The sequence below is a fragment of the Podarcis muralis genome, chromosome 4 (assembly GCF_964188315.1).
Source record: "Podarcis muralis chromosome 4, rPodMur119.hap1.1, whole genome shotgun sequence".
Lineage (NCBI taxonomy): Eukaryota > Metazoa > Chordata > Lepidosauria > Squamata > Lacertidae > Podarcis > Podarcis muralis.
The window spans coordinates 26,263,886-26,288,728 of NC_135658.1; the positions used below are offsets into that span (position 1 = coordinate 26,263,886).

At 43.6% G+C, this 24,843-nt stretch overlaps 1 protein-coding gene across 8 annotated transcripts in view; it reads right to left on the reverse strand.

Annotated features, from left to right (window-relative positions):
* ATP8A2 (ATPase phospholipid transporting 8A2) overlaps positions 1-24,843 on the reverse strand; it is a 330,202-nt gene that overhangs the window by 70,961 nt on the left and 234,398 nt on the right. For 6 of the 8 annotated variants that reach the window (XM_077927098.1, XM_077927097.1, XM_028726364.2 and 3 more), the window contains one exon: positions 24,065-24,172. The exons of the other annotated variants lie outside the window; for them this stretch is intronic. In XM_077927098.1, coding sequence (XP_077783224.1) covers positions 24,065-24,172 — 108 coding nt within the window. The remainder of the gene's footprint in view (positions 1-24,064; positions 24,173-24,843) is intronic. 8 annotated transcript variants of the gene reach the window in all.

A 24,843-nucleotide genomic window follows, 5' to 3' on the forward strand; every position in this document is an offset into this window, starting at 1 on the left:
TATGGGATCTTCTGCAGAGGGAAACATGCTCCCTGCTACTGATCTGTAGTGTATTATTGCAAAGCATTCTGTGTGCAATATGAACAGAAGAGCAGGATATGAAGTTACAGGAACAGCAATAATAATTTTAACAATGCTATATTCTTTCCAGAAGCCAGTCAGATGGTCTGGGAAGTTTATAAACAGAATATGATAGCAATAACTATTTCCTATCAATTGTCCTCAGTGCCTTGTAATCAGAAGTAAAAATAAATCTAACCCCCAGAACTGTGCACTGTAAACGTAAATATACTTACTAATCACACACACAATTTTCTTATTTACAGTCACGAAATGCAAGTGTCCTGATTGCAGTATCTGGAACTTATTTAGCAGAGAAAGTACAGATCCTCTGCCAATGAAGAATGCATTATCATTCTTATCTGCAATGGCAGTAACTGAAAAGAAGTCTCTATTTTTGCCAAGGAAGACAGCCCATTAAGCATGTAATGTTTGGAAAAACCTTGATTCCAGTTTCAGAGTTTAGGAAAAATATCTGGTTCAAACAATACCTTTCAAGCTGTCTATTCCCCCCCTTCCCCTCCCTTAAGTCAAAAAGGAACCTAAAGGAACACTTTCAAATGGAAGATGTGAACTATGGTTTAAGTATTCAGGTTATCCAATTTTTTTTTCTGCCTTACTTGTCCTGATTTTGATTATTTGTGCCACTCTTTTTCTTTTAGCAATTCCTCCTCCCCCGTTTTCTAAATCAGACGTTTTAGAGGTAGAAAGGGAAACGGATTTAAAGATCAAAATTCAACAATCCTGGCCACACACTTCCAATTTGCCATGGGACTCAATTATTTTTCTTGCAAGCCCCCTCCCTTCCTTTTTTTTCTAACACAAGCGAGGAATTATTTTCCTTGGCATCCCAATAATTACTTCTAGCAATTTTGAAAATGTTGAAGCGGTTGTTCCCCCGAGGGAGTGCTTGTTAACCCTTTCACTGACACACTTAATGATAATGACAGTTGCACAGATTCCTAAGGGCTAGGAGTCAGGGGAACAAAGGCCAACCCTTTACTTTATCCAACAAGGGGCTCAGTCCAGGCAGCCACGATTTTGGGGTGGAATTCAATCACGGACTGGCAAGTTCAGGTTGCGCAGTCCCCGTTGACTGTGCAACAAATCTGCTCTTGAGCAACAAATCTGCTCCCCCACAAAACCCCTGGACTTTCCTTGATGTATGGGATCCAGAAAGTTGGCACATCCTGCCTCTGCCTGTCTCTGCCGCTGCCCATCTGGTCTGTTGCCCACAGCTGGTTTCCCACAAGAAGTGGTTCTCTGTTGCATTTTGCAGGCAGCTTCTCCACCCGCCTTTAATCCAAGATGTCTGGAGTGGAGGTGAGGCTGCTTCCTTTTGTGTGTGCTAGCCTAGCCCTACCTAGAGATGCTGGGGATAAATGAATATTTTTTTCATTTATGATGTCGGTTTTTATCTGTGACTGTGTTATTGAAATTTTATGATGTCGCTGACCTACCTTTGTTTTAGGTTTATTTATTATCATATCATAATTTTAATATATATCGTGTGCTGCCCTGGGACCTTTGGGCAAAAGGTGGGTTACGTATATGTCAAATAAAGAATGACTGCTGCCACCCATCCTCCCCAAAGGCACTCTGGTAACAACAGCATCATAGATATTTTTCTGCAGGTCAATTGCAGCCCTCCAAAACTACAGCAAAACAGCCACACACACACCCCATTCTCCAGTTTTAGGAATGGGTTGAACTGGGGCCCATCCTTAAAAGAAACAACAAAAACTATTTATTTAAGAACCACTAAAACTAGCAGATAAAACTATATTTAAAATACAAGCAGGCAAGAGAAATACAGTTATATGCATGTGTGAATCAGTCTTTTCCTTCGTTTTAATTCATGCATTTAATTATTTCATACATTCATTCCTACATAATTCGTATATCTACACAGTATCTATCTATCTATCTATCTATCTATCTATCTATCTATCTATCTATCTATCTATCATCTATCTATCATCTATCTATCTACAGTGGTACCTCGGGTTAAGTACTTAATTCGTTCCGGACATCTGTTCTTAACTTGAAACTGTTCTTAACCTGAAGCACCACTTTAGCTAATGGGGCCTCCTGCTGCTGCCACGCCGCCGGAGCACGATTTCTGTTCTCATCCTGAAGCAAAGTTCTTAACCTGAAGCACTGTTTCTGGGTTAGCGGAGTCTGTAACCTGAAGTGTATGTAACCCGAGCTACCACTGTATCTATCTGGGAGTTCCAAGTGGTCTGGGAGCTTCATTCAGGTAGTTATTGTTCCCTTTATTTCTTGCATTGCATTTTATTATATTGCTATTTGAATTCTAGGGAATGCAAACTGTCATACAACACAATAAAATATATATGAAATAAGAGCAGAAATAAAAATACAATTAAATATCACGCAGCATCTAGAAACATCACTTTACAATTGCTACAATGGGCAGAAAAATCATTAAGTGAAAAATCAATACCCTCAGTAATTTTCAAGTGATCCATTGGGTGTGGGGCAGAGTTTGGAAAATACTAATGCTGAAACTGGAATTCCGATGTATATGTGATAGAAATACTCTTCCTTCAAACTACTGCATTCCAATTTTAATTCACTGCCATTTGTACTTGATTTCACTGCTTCCTTCTTATGCATGATTTTGATTATTTATTTTACAAAACCCTACACTGGAAAGGATTAAATAAAATGCATGCGCATAGCATGTGCGTATAGTTCAGAACCAATTTGATAAGTCTTGGCTTTTAGACAGGATGTTATTTGTATTTCTTCCCATTTTTCTTGTTGTTTTGGAAGCACATGACCTCCTAGACATTTACGGGAGTCTCTGGAAAGTTAGATAACAAGGTATGTGCTGTGGAGCCGAAAGGGTTAGCAGCTGTGAAATCAATAGGCCTGTGTCCTTTTACAATATAGCATTTAAATCCTTTCATTCTCAGCTCTTTGCATTTATATAGGGGATATTTATAACAAGAATCTTCAGATGACTTTAATTATAGTTTGCCTGGAGTTACAACACACAGAAATAAGGCCCTGAGATTTAAAATAGAAATAATCATAGAAGCACGATTATTTCTAAGTACATTTGAAAAGTAGTCTCAGGCTTTTCAAATTAATAAAAAAGGAGGATGAAACTAACCATATGATCCTCCCCATGTGCAAACAGAAACATACATCTCCCCCCGCCCCAGTGCCTTACATGGAACTCTTTAGGTAAGATTTTCTTGCAAAAGACTTATTGCAAAGGTAATAACCCAAAACCAATAACCTCCTCAGACACAGGGAACCCTGAAGGCTGGAATAACAAGTTGCAGCTGGGCTCTGGTGACCAGGCTACATGGGCTCCTAGTTCAGAGTAGGGGAACCCACCAGCTGGTAGGCTTCAATAGAAGAAGAAGAAGAGTTTGGATTTGATATCCCGCCTTTCACTCCCTTTAAGGAGTCTCAAAGCGGCTAACATTCTCCTTTCCCTTCCTCCCCCACAACAAACACTCTGTGAGGTGAGTGGGGCTGAGAGACTTCAGAGAAGTGTGACTGGCCCAAGGTCACCCAGCAGCTGCAGGTGGAGGAGCGGAGACGCGAACCCGGTTCCCCAGATTACGAGACTACCGCTCTTAACCACTACACCACACTGCCTCTCAGGTCTGTCAGGGTTCTTCAATTGGTCTTTGAGCCCATTTCAGCCAAGCCATTCCCACCTGCTCTACAACTGACGTCATATATGATGTCCGTGGCAGGTGAAAACCTGGCTCAGTCTGAAGGGATTTGCCGACAACTATGGACAGTGTCTGCAAACCCCTGCACAAGCCAGTGCTTTGAAAGGGGTTTCCCCAGATGACAACCAACTGATTGTCGGGTCTTCAGAAGTCCTTCGCAAACCCCTGAACTAGAGAGTGCTTTGAAAGGGGCTTAGCAGGGCCAACAATCAGTTGTCAGCTCTTGCACAACGCTTGAAAAGGGCTTGTGGGGAGCTCTCCATTGTGCCTGCCATATCTAGGTCTCCATCTGTCCTAAGTGAAGACTGTTGCTGGAAGAACACAGCTCCTTAGCTCTGGGTGACCCGGCTGCTTGGTTCCACTCCCACCCTGGCTGACCTTGTGCTGCAGACCGCTGCTAACACTTTGCTCTTGAATCCTGCCTGCCTTGAATCCTGCCTGCTCAACTGTGTTTGCCAGTGGGCTTGCTTCGTGAACCTGTTACAGGCCCACAGACCTGGACAGGGCACTCCAAACAATAAGCAGGCCAACATGATAGAGAAAGCCAATTCCTCAGCCAGCCACCGCCTTGCCTCAGTAGGCAGAAGTACCCAAAGAAGGCCTCTGGAATGGGTCACACGGCTGTTCCCATTTGCTGTATCCAAACTAGTGCTAAGCAACTCATTCTGTAAGTGCAAGGATTTACACTCAGGCAACTGAACCTCCTCCGCTCCCCCCAACACAACTCCTTAAATTTGTTCTGGGTTTTGCCCCAGTCTCCAAAACAGATTTGGGGATGGTGTGAGGGGTGTGTGAGGGATAGGAGAGGGAAATGTTGCACTGTATGAGTGTGTAAATCCTTGCTCTGATGGAACCTGCTGTTTGGATACTGTCCTAGATCTGAATTGCATTCAGATGGAGTACATTCCTATCAAATGAAGACAGTGGTCATTCTGTCCTACTGCCTCTGCTTTTCTTGCTTCCATTTTCCATCTCTGTGGGGTTGTTTTTTTTTGGGGGGGGGAGTTTTGCACTCTCTGTAAAAGAGAGCTTTGTAAGAATGCATAGCAGAAGGTAAGAAGATATTTATCGGGCTACAACTCCCATCAGCTCTAGCCAGTGTGGCCAATGGGCAGGAATGATGGGAATTGTAGTCCATAACTTCTGGAGAGCATCATACTGGCTACCCTGGCTGCACAGAAAGCACCATCTCCTCCTCCGCCAAATTTTAGCACCTTGCCTGTAACATGCGCAATCCCAGCCACACAACGCAGACAAGAAGTACACAGGGGTAGCCAGTGGAATGGCAGTAAGAGGATTAGTCCATAAATAAAGATAGGAAAGAAATGCTTAGACTGAGACAAACACTCAACCTCAAAGGTTTGCAATGTCTGGATGCAAAGTCAGCTTATGAATAAAAAATAAAAATCCACCACCACCGCCCATAGATATATATTTTTTTGCTGTTGTGGTTTACTAAGGGTCACGATAAGCGTCTGGACATTCCTGTGAAGTTACAGATGTGTACAGATGCATACTGGAGGCCTCTCAATTTTGAAAACGACCGAGAACTGTATGCCACTTCAAAAAGCAGCTCATTTAATACTGCTATTTTTTCGGGGGGGGGGGGGGGACACAAGTGCCTCAGCCCTAGCGGGCAGTTGTTTAAAAATGATGGGATTATAACAGCAGCTGGCGGCATTCCATTCCAGGAAAGCTCAAGGCATTATTCAGCCTTGAGTTCCCCTTCCATGGCTGGACCCATTCGACGCATAATCTCTTTTATGGAGTCTTAACCCTTTTGATGTAGTTTTGCCTCCGTGGCACGCACACATTGCTTGACAGTGAATTATACGGGCAAGCCCTTTACAAGAGTGTTGGTCACGCAGGCCATGACACTTGTGTTAACGCAGTACTGATTACTGTACTAACGAGTATCAACTTGGGGGCGCGGGCGGGGAAGGGGAATAGTGCAAGTATAACTCACTAGATCCTTCCCTTATGCTGCGTTTATAGAGACCTGCATGTCACATGGATTTTTCAAACTGTGTTCCAGGGAATCTGAGGTTTCTTTGGAGCCTTCTCAAGGATTCCGCAATGAGAAGATTAGTAATGGTGGACAAGCTACCCTGCAAGGCGACTTGCCCACCACTGTGGATATTCCACCACCCTCATATTTTAAAGTACCTAAGTCACACTTCCCAAAACAATGCACAGGCTGAAGCAGAGCCATCCATTGAAATCTGCACTTATCCAAATTTTGCAATGCTGTTCTCCAGCCAAGTGATGTGCACACAAAAAAGCAAATACTAGGGTAATGTGTGCATATAAATGCACACTTTTTAATCTTTTGACCTGCCCTGACAGAATATAATTCACTGCCCATCTTTTGATGAAGGGCAGTATATCAATCTAATAAATTATACACACACACACACACGTGAAAATAACACATGAATTACATCGTATTAGCGGGAAAAGACTTGCAAAAAAAGAGCATGTTAGGCAAAATTGCATATGAAAATCTGCCTATCAGGAGAAGTTCAAGCTAATGCTTGAGGATATATCACAAACATGTAGAAATGTGGAGAACTGAATTTAAGAGTGGGAAAATGAGAAACCAAGAACCTGAAACCACCTGTGGCTTGCATCTTGCCTGACCTGGACATGCATCCAAGAACACTCCTCAGAATCCTTACCAACTTGTTGGGGACCCGAGGCAGGCATTGGAAAAGGACTCACTGAAAGTAGGTTATATTTACATCCCAACTACCTTCTGCCATGGAATCCAAAGGGCCTACATCTGGTTCTCAGATGATCATACTGACACTGGCCAGACTCAGACCTGCTTAGCCTCAGCAAGGTGGTGGCCTCTGGTGCCATCAGGAAGACGTGGGTTAGATAAGGTAGCTAATCAGGAGCAAAAACAAGTAAGCCGTGGACTGGGATGCAGGATGTATGGCCAAGAAAGCATGCTATGCTCAAAGTATCATCAGATGCTGGATTATCAGCTCACAATTCACATCCGAATTCTCATCAGCAGGTGGAGATCATGTGAAGAAAGGAAAGCATCAGAAGGCAAGGACAGAACCATGTTGGAATCCCTAAAGTATCATTCTGTAATAGCAATACTGCACGATTATGCGTGCAAAACCTAGCTTTTGGGGTCTCTATCACATATTAATCACTACTTAGGACCAAAAGAGACAAAACATGGATGAACCATGGTTGGGATTCTCTTTGTTCAACAACAACAACTTAAAAGGAGCTGCATGACATGCCAGTTTTGATCAGAGCAATGATGCTGGGGAGGGGGTGCTCAACTCCCCCCCCATGCCATTTTCCTAAATAAAACCGCTCCCTCTCAAAACTGCTGTTACCCTTGGGTGCATAAAACCAAGCCTACTGTAATATCTCACAGGGCTGTCAGCAGACAAGCACCCCTATCTCTACAGATGTCTGCCCTGAATTTACAATCAAACTTCAATCTAATACTCAATATGCAAACAGTGACATTGTGCAAAAACATTTAGAAGTCTAGCTTCTTAGTGTGAAGAATGCAGCTGACCAAACTGCACTTAGAGGAGTGGAGCGAAACACACAATTTCTGCTCAGTAATGTATTCCACTCTGATAAAATTCTTTTTCAGTGAGGCCATGACTCTTGTCCTAGTGGAGTTCCTTTGGTGGCAAGAGGAAAGTGTTGAATATAATGGAGAGAAAGGGCTGTACTTCGTTGTTTTCGGGGGGGAATCCCTGTGGCGTTTGCATTAGGTCAAAGTTTCACCTGGGGTACAGGATCTCTCCTTTAGCTGCACAGGCGCTCATTAAATGAAGGGCACTTTAGAAAATGCCCTTCAGTTGCTTTCTGTGGCTGCAGGACTTCTTGCAGAATTTCAAGATTGCTGCCCCCGCGAGCCTTCCCAATTCCTTTGAAGCTCCTGCTGGGATATGTGTTAAACAGTCCAGGGCAGAATAATTCTCCCCCCTCCTACTTTCCCACTAGACCGGAGGTTGTTCAATTAACTGCTTTGGCTAGAGCAGTGATGGCTTGGTAGGAAGCAGAGATTTAATCACCTGTCCCCATATTCTCAGTGTGTGTTGCTCTGTTAAGAATTCTATCGGGGGGGGGGGGGCAGGGAGGAAAAGAAAGAAAGAGAGAAAGAGAGAAAGAGAGAGAGAGAGAGAGAGAGAGAGAGAGAGAGAGAGAATGAATTCTACACTGTGGGTCTAGGAGGCATTTTTTGCCCTGCCTCCAGCCATAGCTGTCAACTTACAGATTTGAAAATAAGGGGCCAGCAGCCTTGAAAATAAGGGACCAGCAGCCAAAATAAGGGACTTGCAGCCTCACCTGTTCCAGGCACTCCAGTTTTCCTGTCCTCCTGCAGTCTGGTCAAACTCATGCTGGTAGCTTCGAGAACACTGTCCAACCAACTTTGTAACCAGAGGTTCAACTGAATAGAATCTGAATCACATGCACCACAAGGCCTATGCAGCCTCAACTTAAGATGGCTCCCCAGCCTGGCTTTGCACTGCAAAGTTTGCAGCAGCACGTGCAACAAAATGGCGTCCAGCATTAAAAACCCCCCTCAGCTTGCATTAACTAGCCACACACAAGGCATGCAAGCTCCACCCCCCAGTCGTTCTTAGACTTCTTATTGGGTGAGCAACACAGCCAAGCAACACAGTTGGAGCCTCCCTCCTCCCTGGCCGGCAGGGAGGGAGGGAGAGGAGCTGCTTCCTTTGAAATTTAAGGGACATCATTTAAGGGACAGCCATCAATAAGGGACAGCAGCGGGACATGGCGCTGGAATAAGGGACTGTCCCTTCAAATAAGGGACACTTGACGGCTATGCCTCCAGCTGACCTGGAAAAGCAAGGAGAGCCTAGAATGGGGCAGTGCAAACTGAGTGGTCAGTTGACACCTGGGGCAAAAGCTATCCTGCTTAACCTGGTCTCTAGTTTGCTATTGGTTTCTGTATGTTACACCTCTTCTGCCAAGACAACCAGAAATATATTCTTCAAGGTTTTTCCTATGGCAAGAGAGTCTTTCAGTTTAAATGTAACAGAAGCATCTGATAACCCTTCAGCATGAGGAGAATCAAGTATTTAGGGGCCACTCCAGCTTAGCTGCATCTGCAGCACCCCTCCGAAGACTGACACTAGTCTGAATTCAATTTTAAAAAAGGAAAAGGAATGAAGTTCAAGATGCCAGTGGAGGGGTGGGCTGGTGATGGAGCTTTGTTTGGCAAAACTCCATAGACATCTTCACAGATCGGTCTCTGGCCCCAAACGCATATGCATGACATCCTGTAAGTCCCAGGAGAAGATGCATGGAGCTGATCTGGATGGAACCAATTCACATTTAACATCAAAAACACTGAGTGCTGCTGCTGAAGCATCCGTCTGCCAGAAGCAGCTTTGCTGCAGCTGCTGTGCTATTCCTGCCGGACACCGAGAGAGTAAAATGCAAGCAATTATTGAATTGTGAGCAGAGCTGCTCAGCAGCCTTATGAAATTCAATCAGTTGCTGCAAGGGACTCCACGGTCTTCTGTTGCTCTTTGGCTCCTGGCTGTATTGTCCTTGACAACAATGCCAGAAATGCTGCAGAAAAATTAGAATCCATAAACGCTTTATAACATGGCCTGATCTACCCTAATTTCCAGTAGAGACTGCCACTGAACAAAGTGCACATCACCAAATGAACAAAACTCCTGGTTCCACCACAATTCTACTTCCTTCACTGTTCCTAGAGAAGTACCGTAATTTCATTCTTAAATTCCTTTGAATTTAAACATTATTTTCGGTAGCATCTTTTCAGGAAACGAAGTCACTGATGCACACACCTGCTTGCCATTTCTCTTCAGGCAATACATGCGTGAATGGTTATGTTACATGAAAGTAATGAATGGTGCACAACATTGAAGAGTCATGTCTACAGGAGATTAAAGTTATGAATAGCCAGTACAGCCCACATGATGTGATGAATGGCACTCAACATGTTGTAATGTTTCCAGTTGGGATTGTGCACACCCTTCCCTCTCTTGCTTGAAGTCCCTCCCTCTCCCTTCTTAATCACAATTAAAGTTTATGCTGGAACTCAGTGGTGAATGCGTACTAGAGAAAATATGTGCTAAGCCCTGGTTGGAGTTAACCATCACTAAGGGGTAAGACTCATTGGATGTGCATGGACTCATACCAAAGACAGTGACTGAAACTGGTATTACTTATTAGGCCTGGGTTTGGGAACAGAGTTTTGTTTGGCTCAACATGATAAATGTTTGGCACCCATGACAGCCTTCTAAAGAACTAATCACTTCCTGACATGTGAAAATCAATTAAAAATTTCAATTTAAAAATCGGTTTAGGTTTGCAACCAGTTTGTAATCAACTGGACATAAGTGTGGGCAGATGCCAATATCCTGCCTTTGTTTACCTGCCTGGCGCTCAGCCATTGTTTTCCTAGACAGCTGCTGTTGTTGTTGTTTAAAAATGGTTCTTCCAATCGTTTCACCAACCATGATCTCTGCCACTGTCCTTGCATAGCTGTCTGCCTGCAACTTCTGAAGGGGAGCTCGGTTTCTGTGGCCACTGGCCTCTGCATTCCTGCCAAAGCCCTGCAGAAACGAGAGCTGCTACAGCTGCCAGGGTTTATTTACACACATTCCTGGCTCAAATTGAATTAATGAGCATAATTTAACTCAGGCAAAGTCTCTTGTTTCTCTTTTGCTCCATTTGACATTTATTCTCTGGTGCATGCAATTTCTCTTCTCATCTAAAAGGAGGAAGTCGAAAGCGTGTCCGGCGATCAAGGCTGTAATGACTCTGCTCTTCACAGCCCATTCAAGCCCATATAAACTGCGTCCACGCAAGCCTGCTTAAGGCATGCTTTATGAAAAAGCCTATACTGAACACTTAGGGGCTTAACTGGAATCTACCTGCTCAGTTTGATTTACATTTAAATTTTTGCACCTTTCATCAGGGTCTTCAGCAGGCATCTCTCTTGGCTTGTCATCTCACAGGGCATGTTTTCCCAAAGTCAATATGAAGCACCACACACAGAGTTCAGATAAAAGCAGAGTTCTAGAGCAGTGGGGGGACCTTTTTGGCCCAGGGGCCACGTTGCCTTCTGGGAAACTTCCTGAGGGCCACATGCCAGTGGTGGCCAGGGCCAGAGGCAAAAGTTAGCAAAGCAATACATGTGACTGTAACTCTATGAGGTATTAGAGGAAGGGTAGTACCTCTGATGGGACACACACTGTGCTCCTTCTGGATAGCTTGTTCGCCTTTGGTCCCTATCCTGCACTTAGCTCTCACCTGTGGCTCCTAGAAGCTGTCAGTGTGTGACAGTGGACACACCCCGGGAACAGTTTCAACTAGCCAACTAAATCAGGTGAGGGTAGCTGATAGGTCTTAAATCCTTGGTGAGTTAGGGATTTTCCCTGCGTGCGAAGGAAGGCTCTGGTGGACTGAGTGGACAAAACCAATAGTGGGTTTCAATGGTGAAGAAGGTGGTTTCCGCACATGCTGCAGAGGGAATTAAGGGGAAGATGGGGTTCGTCAACTTGGGAAGGTGGGAGAAGGAAAACTCTGATCCTAAACCTCTGCTGCTTTGCAGGATATCTTTGGGAGAAGAAAAGAAGTAGAAGAAGAAGAGTTTGGATTTGGTAGCTTTATCACTACCCTAAGAGTCTCAAAGCGGTTAACATTCTCCTTTCCTCTCTTCCCCACAACAAACACTCTTTGAGGTGAGTGGGGCTGAGAGACTTCAAAGAAGTGTGACTAGCCCAAGGTCACCCAGCAGCTGCATGTGGAAAAGCGGGGACGCGAACCCAGTTCACCAGATTACGAGTCCACCACTCTTAAACACTACACCATACAGGCGAAAGAGTAAACCCTACACAAATCCAGAGCAGAATCCCTAAGATTGTGCCACTTCAGTGCTGCTAATGCAGTGGATTGACTTCATCCCCGGAGGTGCACTCCATTGTCTCTCGAGCACCTTAGACAATAGGTGAGTTTTCCCTCCACACTCACACATCCCTCTCTATCCTCCATCCAGGCAAGCAAGAGGCATTATTGGTGTTCAAGGTTGCATTCCTGCCAGGCAAACATACTCAAGGAGGGTGGTGGCAGCCTGGATGGTACCAATGGCCAGATCAAGAGGTCTGGAGGGTTTCTATAGCTTTCAGCCACTTTCCGCCTCCCTGCTCATATCCTCTTTTGTTCCCTCTTGGAAGAACCTGAATTTCTCCACGAAGAGTCCAAGGGCTCTTAACTTAGCGTGTGCAAAGACCAAGGGGGATTCCCTACAGGAGGCGGCTGCATACAGGAGGTCTGTTTATTGCACTGAACAGAGCAAGGAAGAATTTCCCGCAACTGATGTCAAAGGCAGAGCGCATGAACGCTCCTCTGAAGTTTGTACAATGAAATCAACAGATCTCCTGTGTGTTATAACATTATATACCTTTGGTTGCAATCCTTGGAACAAAGCCTGCGAGCTTTCAGCAAGGGAGCAAGAAGAAGGAAAGAAGAAAGAAAGCAATTGTATGCAGAGCAAGAAACTGTGCAGGCTTATGTCAACATTTTACAGCCTGGGAACATCATGGACATGAATAGCCCAACAACACCTCACCCCTCTCCCCAAACACTAAGAAGAAAAGAAAAAAAGAGTTGTTCAGCACAAAAAGGAATCCGCCTCTAGAGTCAAACATGTTCTGCCACGTTGAATCAGAGGTTTCTTATTCCCAAACAAGGCTTTGGCTAACACCATTATTTCCCAGAATACTGTAGCTAATTACACCCTTTGCTTAGAAATCAAACCACAACAAATCTGAAAAGTCTGAGCCAACAATTTTTTAAAAAAAAACCCTCAAAAAGGAATAGCATGTGTCAATTACATTTATGCACTCCTAATATAATCATGTATGGACGCGGGTGGCGCTGTGGGTTAAACCATAGAGCCTAGGACTTGCCAACCAGAGGGTCGGTGGTTCAAATCCCCACGATGGGGTGAGCTCCTGTTGCTCGGTCCCTGCTCCTGCCAACCTAGCAGTTCAAAAGCATGTCAAAGTGCAAGTAGATAAATAGGTACCGCTCCGGCGGGAAGGTAAATGGTGTTTTCGTGTGCTGCTCTGGTTCACCAGAAGTGGCTTAGTCATGCTGACCACATGACCCGGAAGCTGTACACCGGCTCCCTCGGCCAATAAAACGAGATGAGCGGCACAACCCCAGAGTCGGTCACGACTGGACCTAATGGTCAGGGGTCCCTTTACCTTTTCATATAATCATGTAGATTCTCAGTGGCAGATGGCCTGAAGGGGCGTGGCCACACAGCTGATTTCCTGTTTGTTGCTACGCTGCTCCTTACCAGAAGCTACAGAGCAAGTGGGAAGGCATGGCAAGGTCCACGTGTTGCGAATGCACTGGCAGAGCCGGCCCTGTGATTCCGCCAGTGCCTTTGCACTGCGCCGCCCTCTCTGCTGTCTTGAACGGAACGATCCTTTGAAATTTGCTCCTTTCCTAATTTTGTGGTGTAGATCTCAAATCAATGTGTACAGAAAAGTATATATTAGTGAAAACAACAGACAAAAATGCATTATATTTGGGGACATTGCTTGCAAAAAAAATATGTGCTGAGATGCTGAGGATTTTTTTTACAAATAATAATAATAAAAAAGAAGAATTCCAAATTGCTGCAGAAATGTGGGGAAGTGAATTTAAGACGGGAAAAATGAGAAACCAAAACTGACAGATTCCTCCATCTCTAAATCTCATCCATAGAAGTATCACTTATTTTTTTGGTCATTGCAGAAAATGTACTGTTTTCTGCCATTACACAGGTCTGTTTTGAGGTACAGAAATGCTGATGACGTGTAGAAAATAATGCACATTCAAAACAATAAAATTATCATGCTATCTGGATGCTTTGCCATGTCTACACACGGCATCTGGTCAATCCCAGGCTCAATCCCAAACTTCCCCAGGTAGGGCTGGGACTATCCTGGTAGTGCAGGGGGTTGGACTAGATGCCCATCGAGGTCAAAAGGGCTTTAAACTTTTGCAACCTCTGGAATCTCAATCCAGACTGGGCCCTCCATGCATACCACCTGCACTGCAAATAAAGCTCCCACTGGAGGAAATGGGAGCTCTCCCCCCCCCAGTGCAAATTTCAGTGTGGGACAAATCCAGAGCAAAGGGCTAATGCCCCCCCAACCCCCTGCACATCACGACTGGAGCCCCCCCCCCCAAACCTGGCAATTTGTGAAACAGAAACCTTGCATGTGATGGATGGCATATGTAGTTTAGCCTTCAGGCTATCAATCAGCAGTGCAGAAATGATGAATCTCGAGATCAACTCGAGCACCTGTTATTTATTTATTTACTAGTGGTTTACAGGCATCCCCTTAAAAACAGCACAAGAGCAATGCAGACAATGTTTGCCAATCCCATGTGTCCCCCCCCCCTTTCTAGCTTTATACAATGAAAAAGAGCACCCTTCAAAGAAATTAATGTGCGCTTCCTCTTCAGCCAGCACGATAAACTGCTCCTGCTTCCAGGATAGAACCAATCAGTGTCCATCAAGTTTAGAAGTCTGTGCTGCTTCCCTTCTGTTTGCTGGGAGCAATAGCCTGGCTCCTTTGGGAAATGCTATCCGGTTAGCCAAGAAAAATGGCAAGACGTTTCCCCAGGGTCCATACCGAGGCAGGGAAGAATTGAGTCTTCACTGGCTGCCTACCGTCTTCTGCAGTGCCCTTGCGAAGATTAAGAACAGGTGTGCGGACTAGAAGTCAGCACTCTGCACCCCAGCCAAATTAAAGCACACACAGTGTTTTCCTTAGCCAAGAAAGATAACTTCCATTTACATCACTCCCAAAGGTCTTTCTTAACCAAGGTCAACGATTTATGGTGTGTGTGTGTGTGTGTGTGTGTGTGTGTGTGTGTTTAAAAACACACACAAACCAGACCCAAGTCTATACAGTATAAAAGAGTCTCTCTCTCTCTCTCTCTCTCTCTCTCTCTCTCTCTCTCTCTGTGTGTGTGTGTGTGTGTCTGTGTGTGTGTGTGTGTGTGTGTGAGAGAGAGAGAGAGAGAGAGAGAGAGACCCGACAGGCAAGGCAAAAGCTCTTTCTCAACCTCCACCAGGTACTGCCATTACTCCCTTAGTAAGTCCAGCTCACAGCTTGAGAACCGCTGAAATCCCTTCCATACATCTTTGCAAAGGCACGCACCATCCATTATGCTATGCTGATCTGCCTGCCTAGAGTACAGTTCAAGAAAAGTTTGAAAGCCACATCAAACAGACCAGAGACCATTAACAATGAAAGCAAACAAGACTGGGACGAGAAATCCTGTGTGCCTGTAGACAGAAATCTGATTTCTGACTTAATACGTGAATGAAGAGTTTCCATGGGCTGAAATGTCCACGCTGCTGTGTAAAATGTGAACGATCATACACAAAACAAACCACAGTTGGAACGGCCAATTTCCCAGGCGCTGCCAAACGCTATCGAAACACAAGAAGTTGAAAGAGCAAAAACAGTAACTGTTGGGACCAGAAAGCCTGAGCTGAAAAGAAGAATTTTCCTATGCCCTTTTAAAATGTGGTGGTGGTGGTGGGGTTGTGTGTGTGTGTGTGTGGGGGGTTATTGGGTTGTTTTTACTTTTGTGTAAAAATACTTTTGTATATATTTTGTGGTTTTATATTTTGATTTTATTCTGTGAACAGCCCTGAGACCTCTGGGTTTAGGGTGATATATATATTCAATAAATAATAATAATAATAATAATAATAATAATAATAATAATAATAGAAAAAGTGCCAAGAAAAATATGAGGGAACATAGCAAACACTCAAAATGTCTATTAGGAGGAATTTACATTAAAAGTTTGATTAATTTTCATGTTTTGCTTTTTTAAAAATGCAAACTGAGGTAGAAATGGGGAGAACTGAACTCAGTTCTCTGACTGGAAAAATGAGAAACTTGGAGAAACTGGCAGATCTGGCTATCCCTAGCTACCTCTAAAAGGAGCAATACAAAACCCTGAAAAGGAGCGATGCAACAACTACATTCCCATGAAGATAGCCCTTGAAGCTAATGGAAATGATCTTTCTTCTGTTTCCAGGAGCAACAGCTGGTTAACTAAGCCTGGTTTAGATGGAAGATGAGAGTTGAATCTCCAGCCCTTTCCTGGAAGACATGACAGAGCTGGGTGAGGACACAGCTGGAGTTCCATCTCCCCACAGAATCCTTGGCCTATTCCAAGTTGCACAGGAAGGGTTTGCTAAGAGCAATCTCTTTCCCTCTCTCTTGAAGGAGCCCCCTTTAGCGGCTCTACAAGGCAGTTCCTTGGCCAAATACATTCATGGGAAAGCCTGGTTTCAGGGTCAGGTGGCCTGAAAGAGCACCCCCTCTGGTTGAATCTGTTGTTTCCCCCCTCATGAAAGGTAGGCCCCCTCTTGTGTAAGGTAAGGACGAACAACACCATTTCAATTCTCTGTATGCGTGTCTCTGGAAAGAAGATTCTCAGCAAGGATACATTCAAGATTGAATTGCAAAAAAGTAGTGCTATTTTAAGTGTGTTGGACATGGTTAGGGCTTTTTATACCCCATAGTATCTATTTTATTAGTTTGGGAAATTAGCGGTGCCTATTCGCATAGGTGAAAGAATCCCTCACCCCCACACTTTAAAAAACAATGGGATAAGGATATAGGAATCTGCCTTATTCCCCAGTCAGACCTGTGGTCCACCTGGCTCAGTTTTCTCTACAGAGACCTGCACTGGCTCCCCAAGTTTTCAGACAGGGTTATCTGGAGATGCTGGGAATTCTGAATGCAAAGCATGTGATCTGCCACTGAGCGATTGACCCCCGGTGTCCATGTAAGTCTGGCAGCTTCCCTTTAATAAGATACGTAAGGATTTGTGCTTTTGGCACCCATACCTAGTGCATAGTGCCTAGTTGTTTGCAATAATAGTTATTCCGTATGTAGAACCAGTGATCTGGTCAGATACATACGCATACTTCTGAAGAATAATCGTATGCAATCTGAACCCCTGGTTAAACGCTACCCATGGGAAGCACTTGGGATCAGAGGGAGATGGCTTCACATTTCCAGAAATTGCTTTGTGGGGGTGAGGGAAAGATGAAGTGCTGATTCAGTTCCCAGTTTTCTTTCTGAGCTTCATTTTTTCTCTCTCTGTCAGGAAGAACATGGAAAATTGGATATAAAACGGAATAAAAATGGCTAGAAAGTGGTGGTCAAATATGGCTATAACCACTGACTTAATGGTGGAAGGTCCAGAGCGACCTGTGATGAAAAGAATGACTGAGTAACTGCAATCTTTTCTTAGACAAAGACTAGGCATCATGTCACTCAGGGGGAATGAAATCCCTCTGAACCAATAAATACTTCATATTGCAATGCAATATATGAAACTTCCTTTTTAAAAGCCTTTCCTTAAAGGAAACATTAAAATAAAATTTAAAAAGAGCCCCGGTCATTTTTCTGTGCAATACAAATCACCTTTGTGGCTTGGGAACAAAATAAATTAGTCCATGACAAAACACGAGAAGCTTGTACTAAGAAAGGGAAACGAGAATTACCAAGCCAGAACATATTAATGGTCCATCTAATTTTGTATCCTGTCTTCCATGATGGCTCATGTCAGAAGCTTCAAAGAGAAGCTTAAAGCTCTCATGGAGCGCCTAACTCAGCAGCTCTATCAACACACAAAGGGAAGGGTAAGAAGGGGAAATAGTTCTTGATCTCAGCTGGGAATCTCTTTAAGACCTGAAATCTGAGGCTTCCAGACCCCGTTGTCTAGCTCTAGTTAGTTCTACTCCATTTACTGGCTAGGCTAGTGGTTCTCAAACTTTCTTCTCTGGGCCACGCTTTAAGAATAAAAATCTGCTTGCGCCACACCAATTTTTTTTATTGATAAGAAATACACTGGAAAACAAAAAGAAACAACTCCTAGCAATGCTTGATTTATAACACAACTACTTTATAATATGATCGTGGCACAGCCAGAAAGTATAAAACAATTAGTTTCTACTACACTACACTACAGTGGTACCTCTGGTTACGAACTTAATTCATTCTGGAGGTCTGTTCTTAACCTGAAACTGTTCTTAACCTGAGATACCACTTTAGCTAATGGGGCCTCTCACTGCTGCCGCACCACCACCATGCGATTTCTGATCTCATCCTGAGGTAAAGTTCTTAACCCAAGGTACTACTTCTGGGTTAGCGGAGTCTGTAACCCGAAGTGTTTGTAACCTGAGGTGTTTGTAACCCGAGGTACTACTGTACAATGAAATGTTTAAATGTTTTTTGGTTGTCCTTGAATCTTCCCACCACACTTGCCATCCTCTCCTCTCCTATGTGACATACCCTTCGAAAACCACTGGGCTAGGCTATCATTTCTACATGGGCTCTTTCTCATGAGAGTTTCCCTGAACAGGCATGGAGAACCTGTGGCCCTCCAAGATGTTAGTGGATTTCAACTCCCTTAAGCCCCAACCAGGATGGCCAATAGCCAGGAATTATGGGAAATGCAGTCCAACAACACCAGGAGAGCCACAGGTTCTCCACCCCTGCTTTAGGATGTTTATTTTTTTAAGATTTCTAAATTGTCCTTCAGCCAAACAGATCAAAAACAGCAACAAAAACAGAGTAAAAACAAAGTCCATCATAAAACAATACAAACTACAAGATAATAGCCTTTTCCTTTCTGTTTAAAGCAGACTGAAAATAAATGTAATCCCTTCAGATTGCCTGGGAAAACCTGAATGTCTTAATCTGGCACCCAAAATATGCCATGATGATAATGATTATTTATTCAAGTCCTTACCTATCCTTAACCATAAGATTCCAGGGTTGGTTACAATAGTTTGAAAACACAACACTGCTATTATCAGTTTAAAACAAGAAACAGTCAAAGGAATAGGGTAGGCCCCAATCTGTCTGCCTGTCTATTTTGGTGTAAATATTTACATCTTTAGCTAGATGTGCCTCTGTGGGGAGGGAATTCTACAATTTAGGAGCTGCCACAGTTAAATCCCTTGAGGGTGGCAGAACTACCGAGAGGGTCCTCTCTACCAGTCTTACACCTGAGAAGGTCTGTAGGGAAGGAGGCAGTTTTCCAGATATTTCAGTTAACCTCACCACTTGAGTCATGGATATGCCAAACCTGGGGCACCGCAGCAGAAAAAGCTCTGTGATTAAAGCATGTATATCACATATTTCAGCAATGGATAGCGCTCTGAGGAGGTCCTCAGATGAAGGTCTTAATACGCAGGCAGGGCAATATGCAAGGATTCGGGTATTTTGAGTCCTCAGTCATTTAGCACAGGGGTAGTCATCACAAATGCTGTGGACTGCAACTGTCATCTGCTCCAGCTATAGCACAGCCCATGGGCAGAGATGATGGGAGTTGTAGTCCACAACATATGAAGGGCACCATCTAGGCCAGTGTTCCCCAACCTTGGGCCTCCAGCTGTTTTTGGACTACAACTCCCATCATCCCTCGCTAGCAAGACCAGTGGTCAAGGATGATGGGAATTGTAGTCCAAAAACAGCTGGAGGCCCAAGGTTGGGGAACACTGATCTAGGCTACTCCTGATTTAGGGCTTTAAAGATAACCACCAGAATATACCCCAAGGTGTCTGCTTCCTGTCTTGCTTTTAAGACCTTTCTCCCTTGAATAGTACTATAGAATACGTCTAGTATTGGGAATGTTCTGTCTCTGAGGAAGAGAAGCCATTTTTCTTTCTCAGCTGTGGACTATCATGGGCTCAGTGCAGTTGGTTTTGTATATCGGTAATAGATTTTGCAAGAACCGTCTTGAAAGTTGATGCGGCTTTTATACATCCCACCTCCTCCATCTAATTTTTATGAGCCTCCTTTCAGAGGACTTGGATTTTAAAACTCTGCTTCACTTGCTGTGTAAAGTCCTGGAAGCCAAATCCTGACATTTCAATGATGGAGTGGAATTCTTGAAAGGAATATGAACGCTCCAAGTGCTCTGTATGTTTGGACAGAACCCCTTTCTCCCCAATCGCTTCTTCATTCTTGATTAGACGATGAGCAGCCTTTTAACGTATCTGGTAATTGATTACCGATCTAGGAACACGCTGCTACAATACTGGGCTACATTAATGACCTCATTCAATCACACATAGTGTAATTCTTGTGGTTGGAATGAAAATAATATAAAATATTGCCTTAGCCCCAGTGAGGCTTTAATGCCATATCTCAAGACATCATTTGTTTCGGGAAATCCAATGAGTATTAAATTACATTTTTTAACTAGAAAAACATTTCATTGAAATATTCACACAGAAACTCAATGCTATTAGCACTGTATTCTTTACTTTGGGACCTGGGTGTTGTGTTGGAGCAGATGTTTAACCACAATTGTGTCAGATTCCCCCCCACCCCAATGTAGCTGCAATAAAATTAGGGCTCAGCTCAAATTACTCACAGGTTTTCACAGTTTTTTCCCAGCATTGTTGGGTAACGTCTCCCATATTTGGACAGTTTTTGAGGCTTCTGGATAAATGTTGGCACATTCATTTGTATTGTCCTGACTAGTTCTTCCCTGAACGGCCCTCAGGGACATCATCATTTAGTCAAAACTGATTAGATATGCAGGATTATGACTACATCCTGTTCATAACATGATATCTGATTCTCCAAATCATCCACCTCCACTGTTAAGAGGCAGTATTGCTGGAAACCCTGTGGAGAGAGCGCTACTGCACTTAGATCCTGTTTATGGGCTTCCTACGGATCTGGTTGGCCACTGAGACAATAAGATGCAGGACCTGATGAGCTTTGACTTGATCCGGCAAGGTTCTTCTTATGTTCTTATGATCCATGATTCAAGAAAGAAGAAGCAACATCCATAGGAAACAACGGTATTGAATCAATGAGGGAAAGGTAAACATCTTCACAATTAACAATGGGGGTTCAATTATTCCTGCCCAGCAAAACAGCTATGATTAACTTGAAATTAAAACTGTAGAATATTCAGCAAAGATCTAAATAAAAGCAGGATTCCATCAGCAAGCCCTCAGTTTCCTCACCCCTGTATTAAAATCTGACCTATTTGCAGGGGCATTATGAGCCTACCGTTCTTGGGCTGCAAAATATGCTTCATAGTTCTGCTAATCAAATTTCAGCTTTATTTATGGAAATTTGAATTAGAACTGGTGATGCAAATAGCACAACGGAGCATAATGAAGATGCCATGGAATGCCGTCTAAGGAATTTGGTTTTGTCTCTGTTCGTCATAAGCAGGCTGGCAGACCCTTGTCCTGTCAGCTGTCACTCTCTCTCCTCACCCTTGAAAGCTGTCCACAGCAATCAAGCTGTCCATGGCAATCTCTTGCAGCATCCCCTATCTTATACCGCAACACAATGAAATATTTATTAGACTGCGACCAGATTTAATAGAGAATGGCTGCAGAGTTTCTCTTGTTTATTAGATGGAATTACAGGAGAAGTAACCTTACAAAAGGACGCAGGTGGCTCTGTGTGTTAAACCACAGAGCCTAGGACTTGCTGATCAGAAGGTTGGCAGTTTGAATCCCCGCAACGGGGTGAGCTCCCATTGCTCGGTCCCTGCTCCTGCCAACCTAGCAGTTCGAAAGCACGTCAAAGTGCAAGTAGATAAATAGGTACCATGTCGGCGGGAAGGTAAACGGCGTTTCCGTGCGCTGCTCTGGTTCACCAGAAGCGACTTAGTCATGCTGGCCACATGACCCAGAAGCTGTACGCCAGCTCCCTCGGTCAATAAAGCGAGATGAGCGCCGCAACCCCAGAGTTGGCCACAACTGGACCTAATGCTCAGGGGTCCCTTTACCTTTAACCTTACAAAACTGTCTTTAGAGTATTTTCTAATACACAGGAATGGGTTTTTATTAAAATTAATTTGCTTGGTTCACTAGAACTGCTCTTCTCCCTGGATGGTACTGATACAGAACTACTCTTCTCTCCAGCATATTTGGACAGGAGGTGTAGGAAACAGCCAGTTAGTGAACGTAAAAGAAAGCTGCCTAATACCAATGCAGAACAGCTCAGGTCCATCCAGCTAGCTCTCCAAGTTCTTCCCAGCTCTACCTGAAGATGATGAATGGCAGCTAAAGTTTCAGCATGGATAATCTTTGTAAGTCTTACCTGGCAATGCTGGAAACTGAACCTGGACCTTCTGCATACAAAGCACCTGCTCTCCCACTGTGCTACAGGAACCCACAAATCTGCTTGCCAGAGATGTCAAGGGGAGGGTTGCCTCCTCCATCTGCTAAACTGTGCAACAACTGAACTAGCAGAAACCCACAGAGGAACAGATTGCAAAATCTACTGTGCAACAAAGTTACCAGCAACTTGCTTATGCGTTTTCTTGCTGTCAACATCCTGCTAGCACAAAACATTTCACCAACGGGACAACAATACCACCAAGTGAAATATATCTATCTGGTCCTATCTTGCTAGAATGACACATTTTTCATTTGGGTTTACACCCTGTAGTATTTCACCTTTCATTTATTAAATACACACATACACACATATATCCCCAGAGTCTCTTATTTTTCACATTCCCATCAGACTCCTGAGTGGTTTTGACAGGCTCATTATTGCCCCCCACATCCCATTCTCCAAAGGTTGAATTCATGGCGACGAAGGGGAGAATTTCACCACCTGGAACTCAATAGATGTCGAAGGAACAAATCCAAAGCCTCACTAACATTTGAAGGGTCCCTTTTGGATATGGTCACCCAGTAATTTATTTTACAGATATATTTTCAGCCCCTTAGACAAGTCAGAGAAAAAGAATACTGGAAAAACTGGGTACTTAATCAGAAATGATATGTAATGTGGCTTTAGTAAACATTTAGTTTGCAAATGGTATTCTGTAAAAGAAACCACAAAACAGAAAACCATATATGGAGAGGATCGGTGCCTTTTTTCAGGGGGTCCTCAAGGGTACGCAGTAACAGCACCTCTTTTTCTTTTGTTAAAACGTGTGGCACTTACTGTAACAACTTCATGGTGAGTACCTATTTTTCTAGGGGAGGGGGAAAGCACTGGAGAGGATTAATGTATGGCCAAATCCTGATCACAGATGCATGCTCGTAACTGGGAGAAATGCATGTGTCTGATGTTGAACATATCGCCCAGGATTCTACCCACCAGAACCGCAATATCCTGCCTAGGTGAAATGCATTTTCAAAGGAGGCTTCAAATGAAAAAGAGCAGCGATGGCACCCAACTTTGCCTTTTTGTACTTCCATTACCGTTTCTTTCAGCAACATTTGTACTGTGGGTGCAACATTAGGGGTTTACACTAGGGGTGCAACATTTATCAGTCAATTCGGATCATTGATTAAAAACTTGTCAAGCAACTAAATCAACACCTAGATTGATCAGGTAACACAACAACAACAACAACAACAACAACAATAATACCAAGTACTTATTAAAAACTGCAGATAGTGGACACCATCTTAGAAAAGTAGTTGCTCTTTCACTAACACGGAGGAAGGAGTGACTCTTCTAAAACGTATTTTCTCCCTTCAAGACTACTGCTTCAGTCACAGTCAGACTAATGTGGGTATAATACATTAATCAGTCGATTAAAACTCATTTATTTGGACTAATATTTCTTTAACTAGCCACAGTCATAGTGATTACATCTGGTGCACTTTTAATTTGTACTGTATAGAAATAGAACTGGTGTTGAAGGACAACAATGGTGTCTGTGGTGATGTCAGCTACAATCCTGTGCATACTTTACTGGGAATAAGTCCCAGTGAATACCGTGGATTTACTTCTGAGTAGACATGTTTAGGATTGTGCAATCAAGCCCTTTCACCCAGGTTGGAGTCCCACTAAATACCATGGATTTATTCCTGTGTATACATGCATAGGATCATGATATTTTGCCTGTTCATCTAGGGTTATTTATTTCTTTTAACTGATATCACCTTAACAAAATATTAATATTAAAAAATAGGGTGGAGAAAAGTTACGGCCTATTTTGACTTGGATCTCATGTAATCGACTGATTTTTTTTGAAAGAAGTGCATAACTTTGCACATCAAGGATATTTTTTTAAACAAAGTTCAAGTAACCTCAGAGTAGAGCAATCCTTTTGAAAGCAAAAACAAACCCACAACCCAACAGCTCTAAACTATTCACTTCTCAAAGTATATTTGCTCCTGAGAAAACACACACACACACACACACACACACACACACAAATGTGCTCTTTTGCCACTGTGGAAGCCAAGGACTGACCTGCCCCAGCATGTCTGGTGCAATCGGAATGATGGGCCAGATGGTGGAGTAGACGCCGAAGAAGACCAGCCAGAGCAGCATGCTTCCCCAAACAGCCAAGTGACTGAACTGCAGGGAAAGAGAAACAAATCAAGACACATAGCACAGCCTCCTCCTGCCTCCACACTTGACTCTCAGGTATTATTTTACTTCCACCTAAGGCTTTTGTCAGTCTCACTCCGGGCTGCCTAACACGCTTTATTTTCAGCCAGCAGCAAGATTGATTAAACGGCTTGGAAGAATCCTGTGTTAAAAGCCTTTCTCTGTGAAATGCAGCACATTGTTTTCAAAGCTAGCTTCTCCCAGGCATTTAAAAAGAAAACAAAGCCCTAACCAACCACGTTCCCCTGTCTCCAAGAATCTAGCTCAGAGGGACAGGGTAGGAGGCAGCAGAGGTAGGATTCACCCAGTCTCTAGTGGGAGAGGTGGCAGTAAGGTTCCCAAACATTGCTCCCTTGGTTCCACAGCCTCATCCCCCAGTGCCTCCCATGAAAAGAATTATTCAGCATTAAGCTTTGCACGACCCGCCAAGGATAACACAATAAAATCCAAATCTGTGACCATTAACTGCACATTTATTTAAAATTCAATCAAAACTTTATGCAGTGGTATCTTGGTTTACGAATTTAATCTGTTCCGGAAGTCCGTTCTTAAACCAAAGCATTTTTAAACCAAGACGTGCTTTCCTATAGCAGCGGGGGACTCAATTTACAAATGGAAAACACTCAACAGGAAGTGAA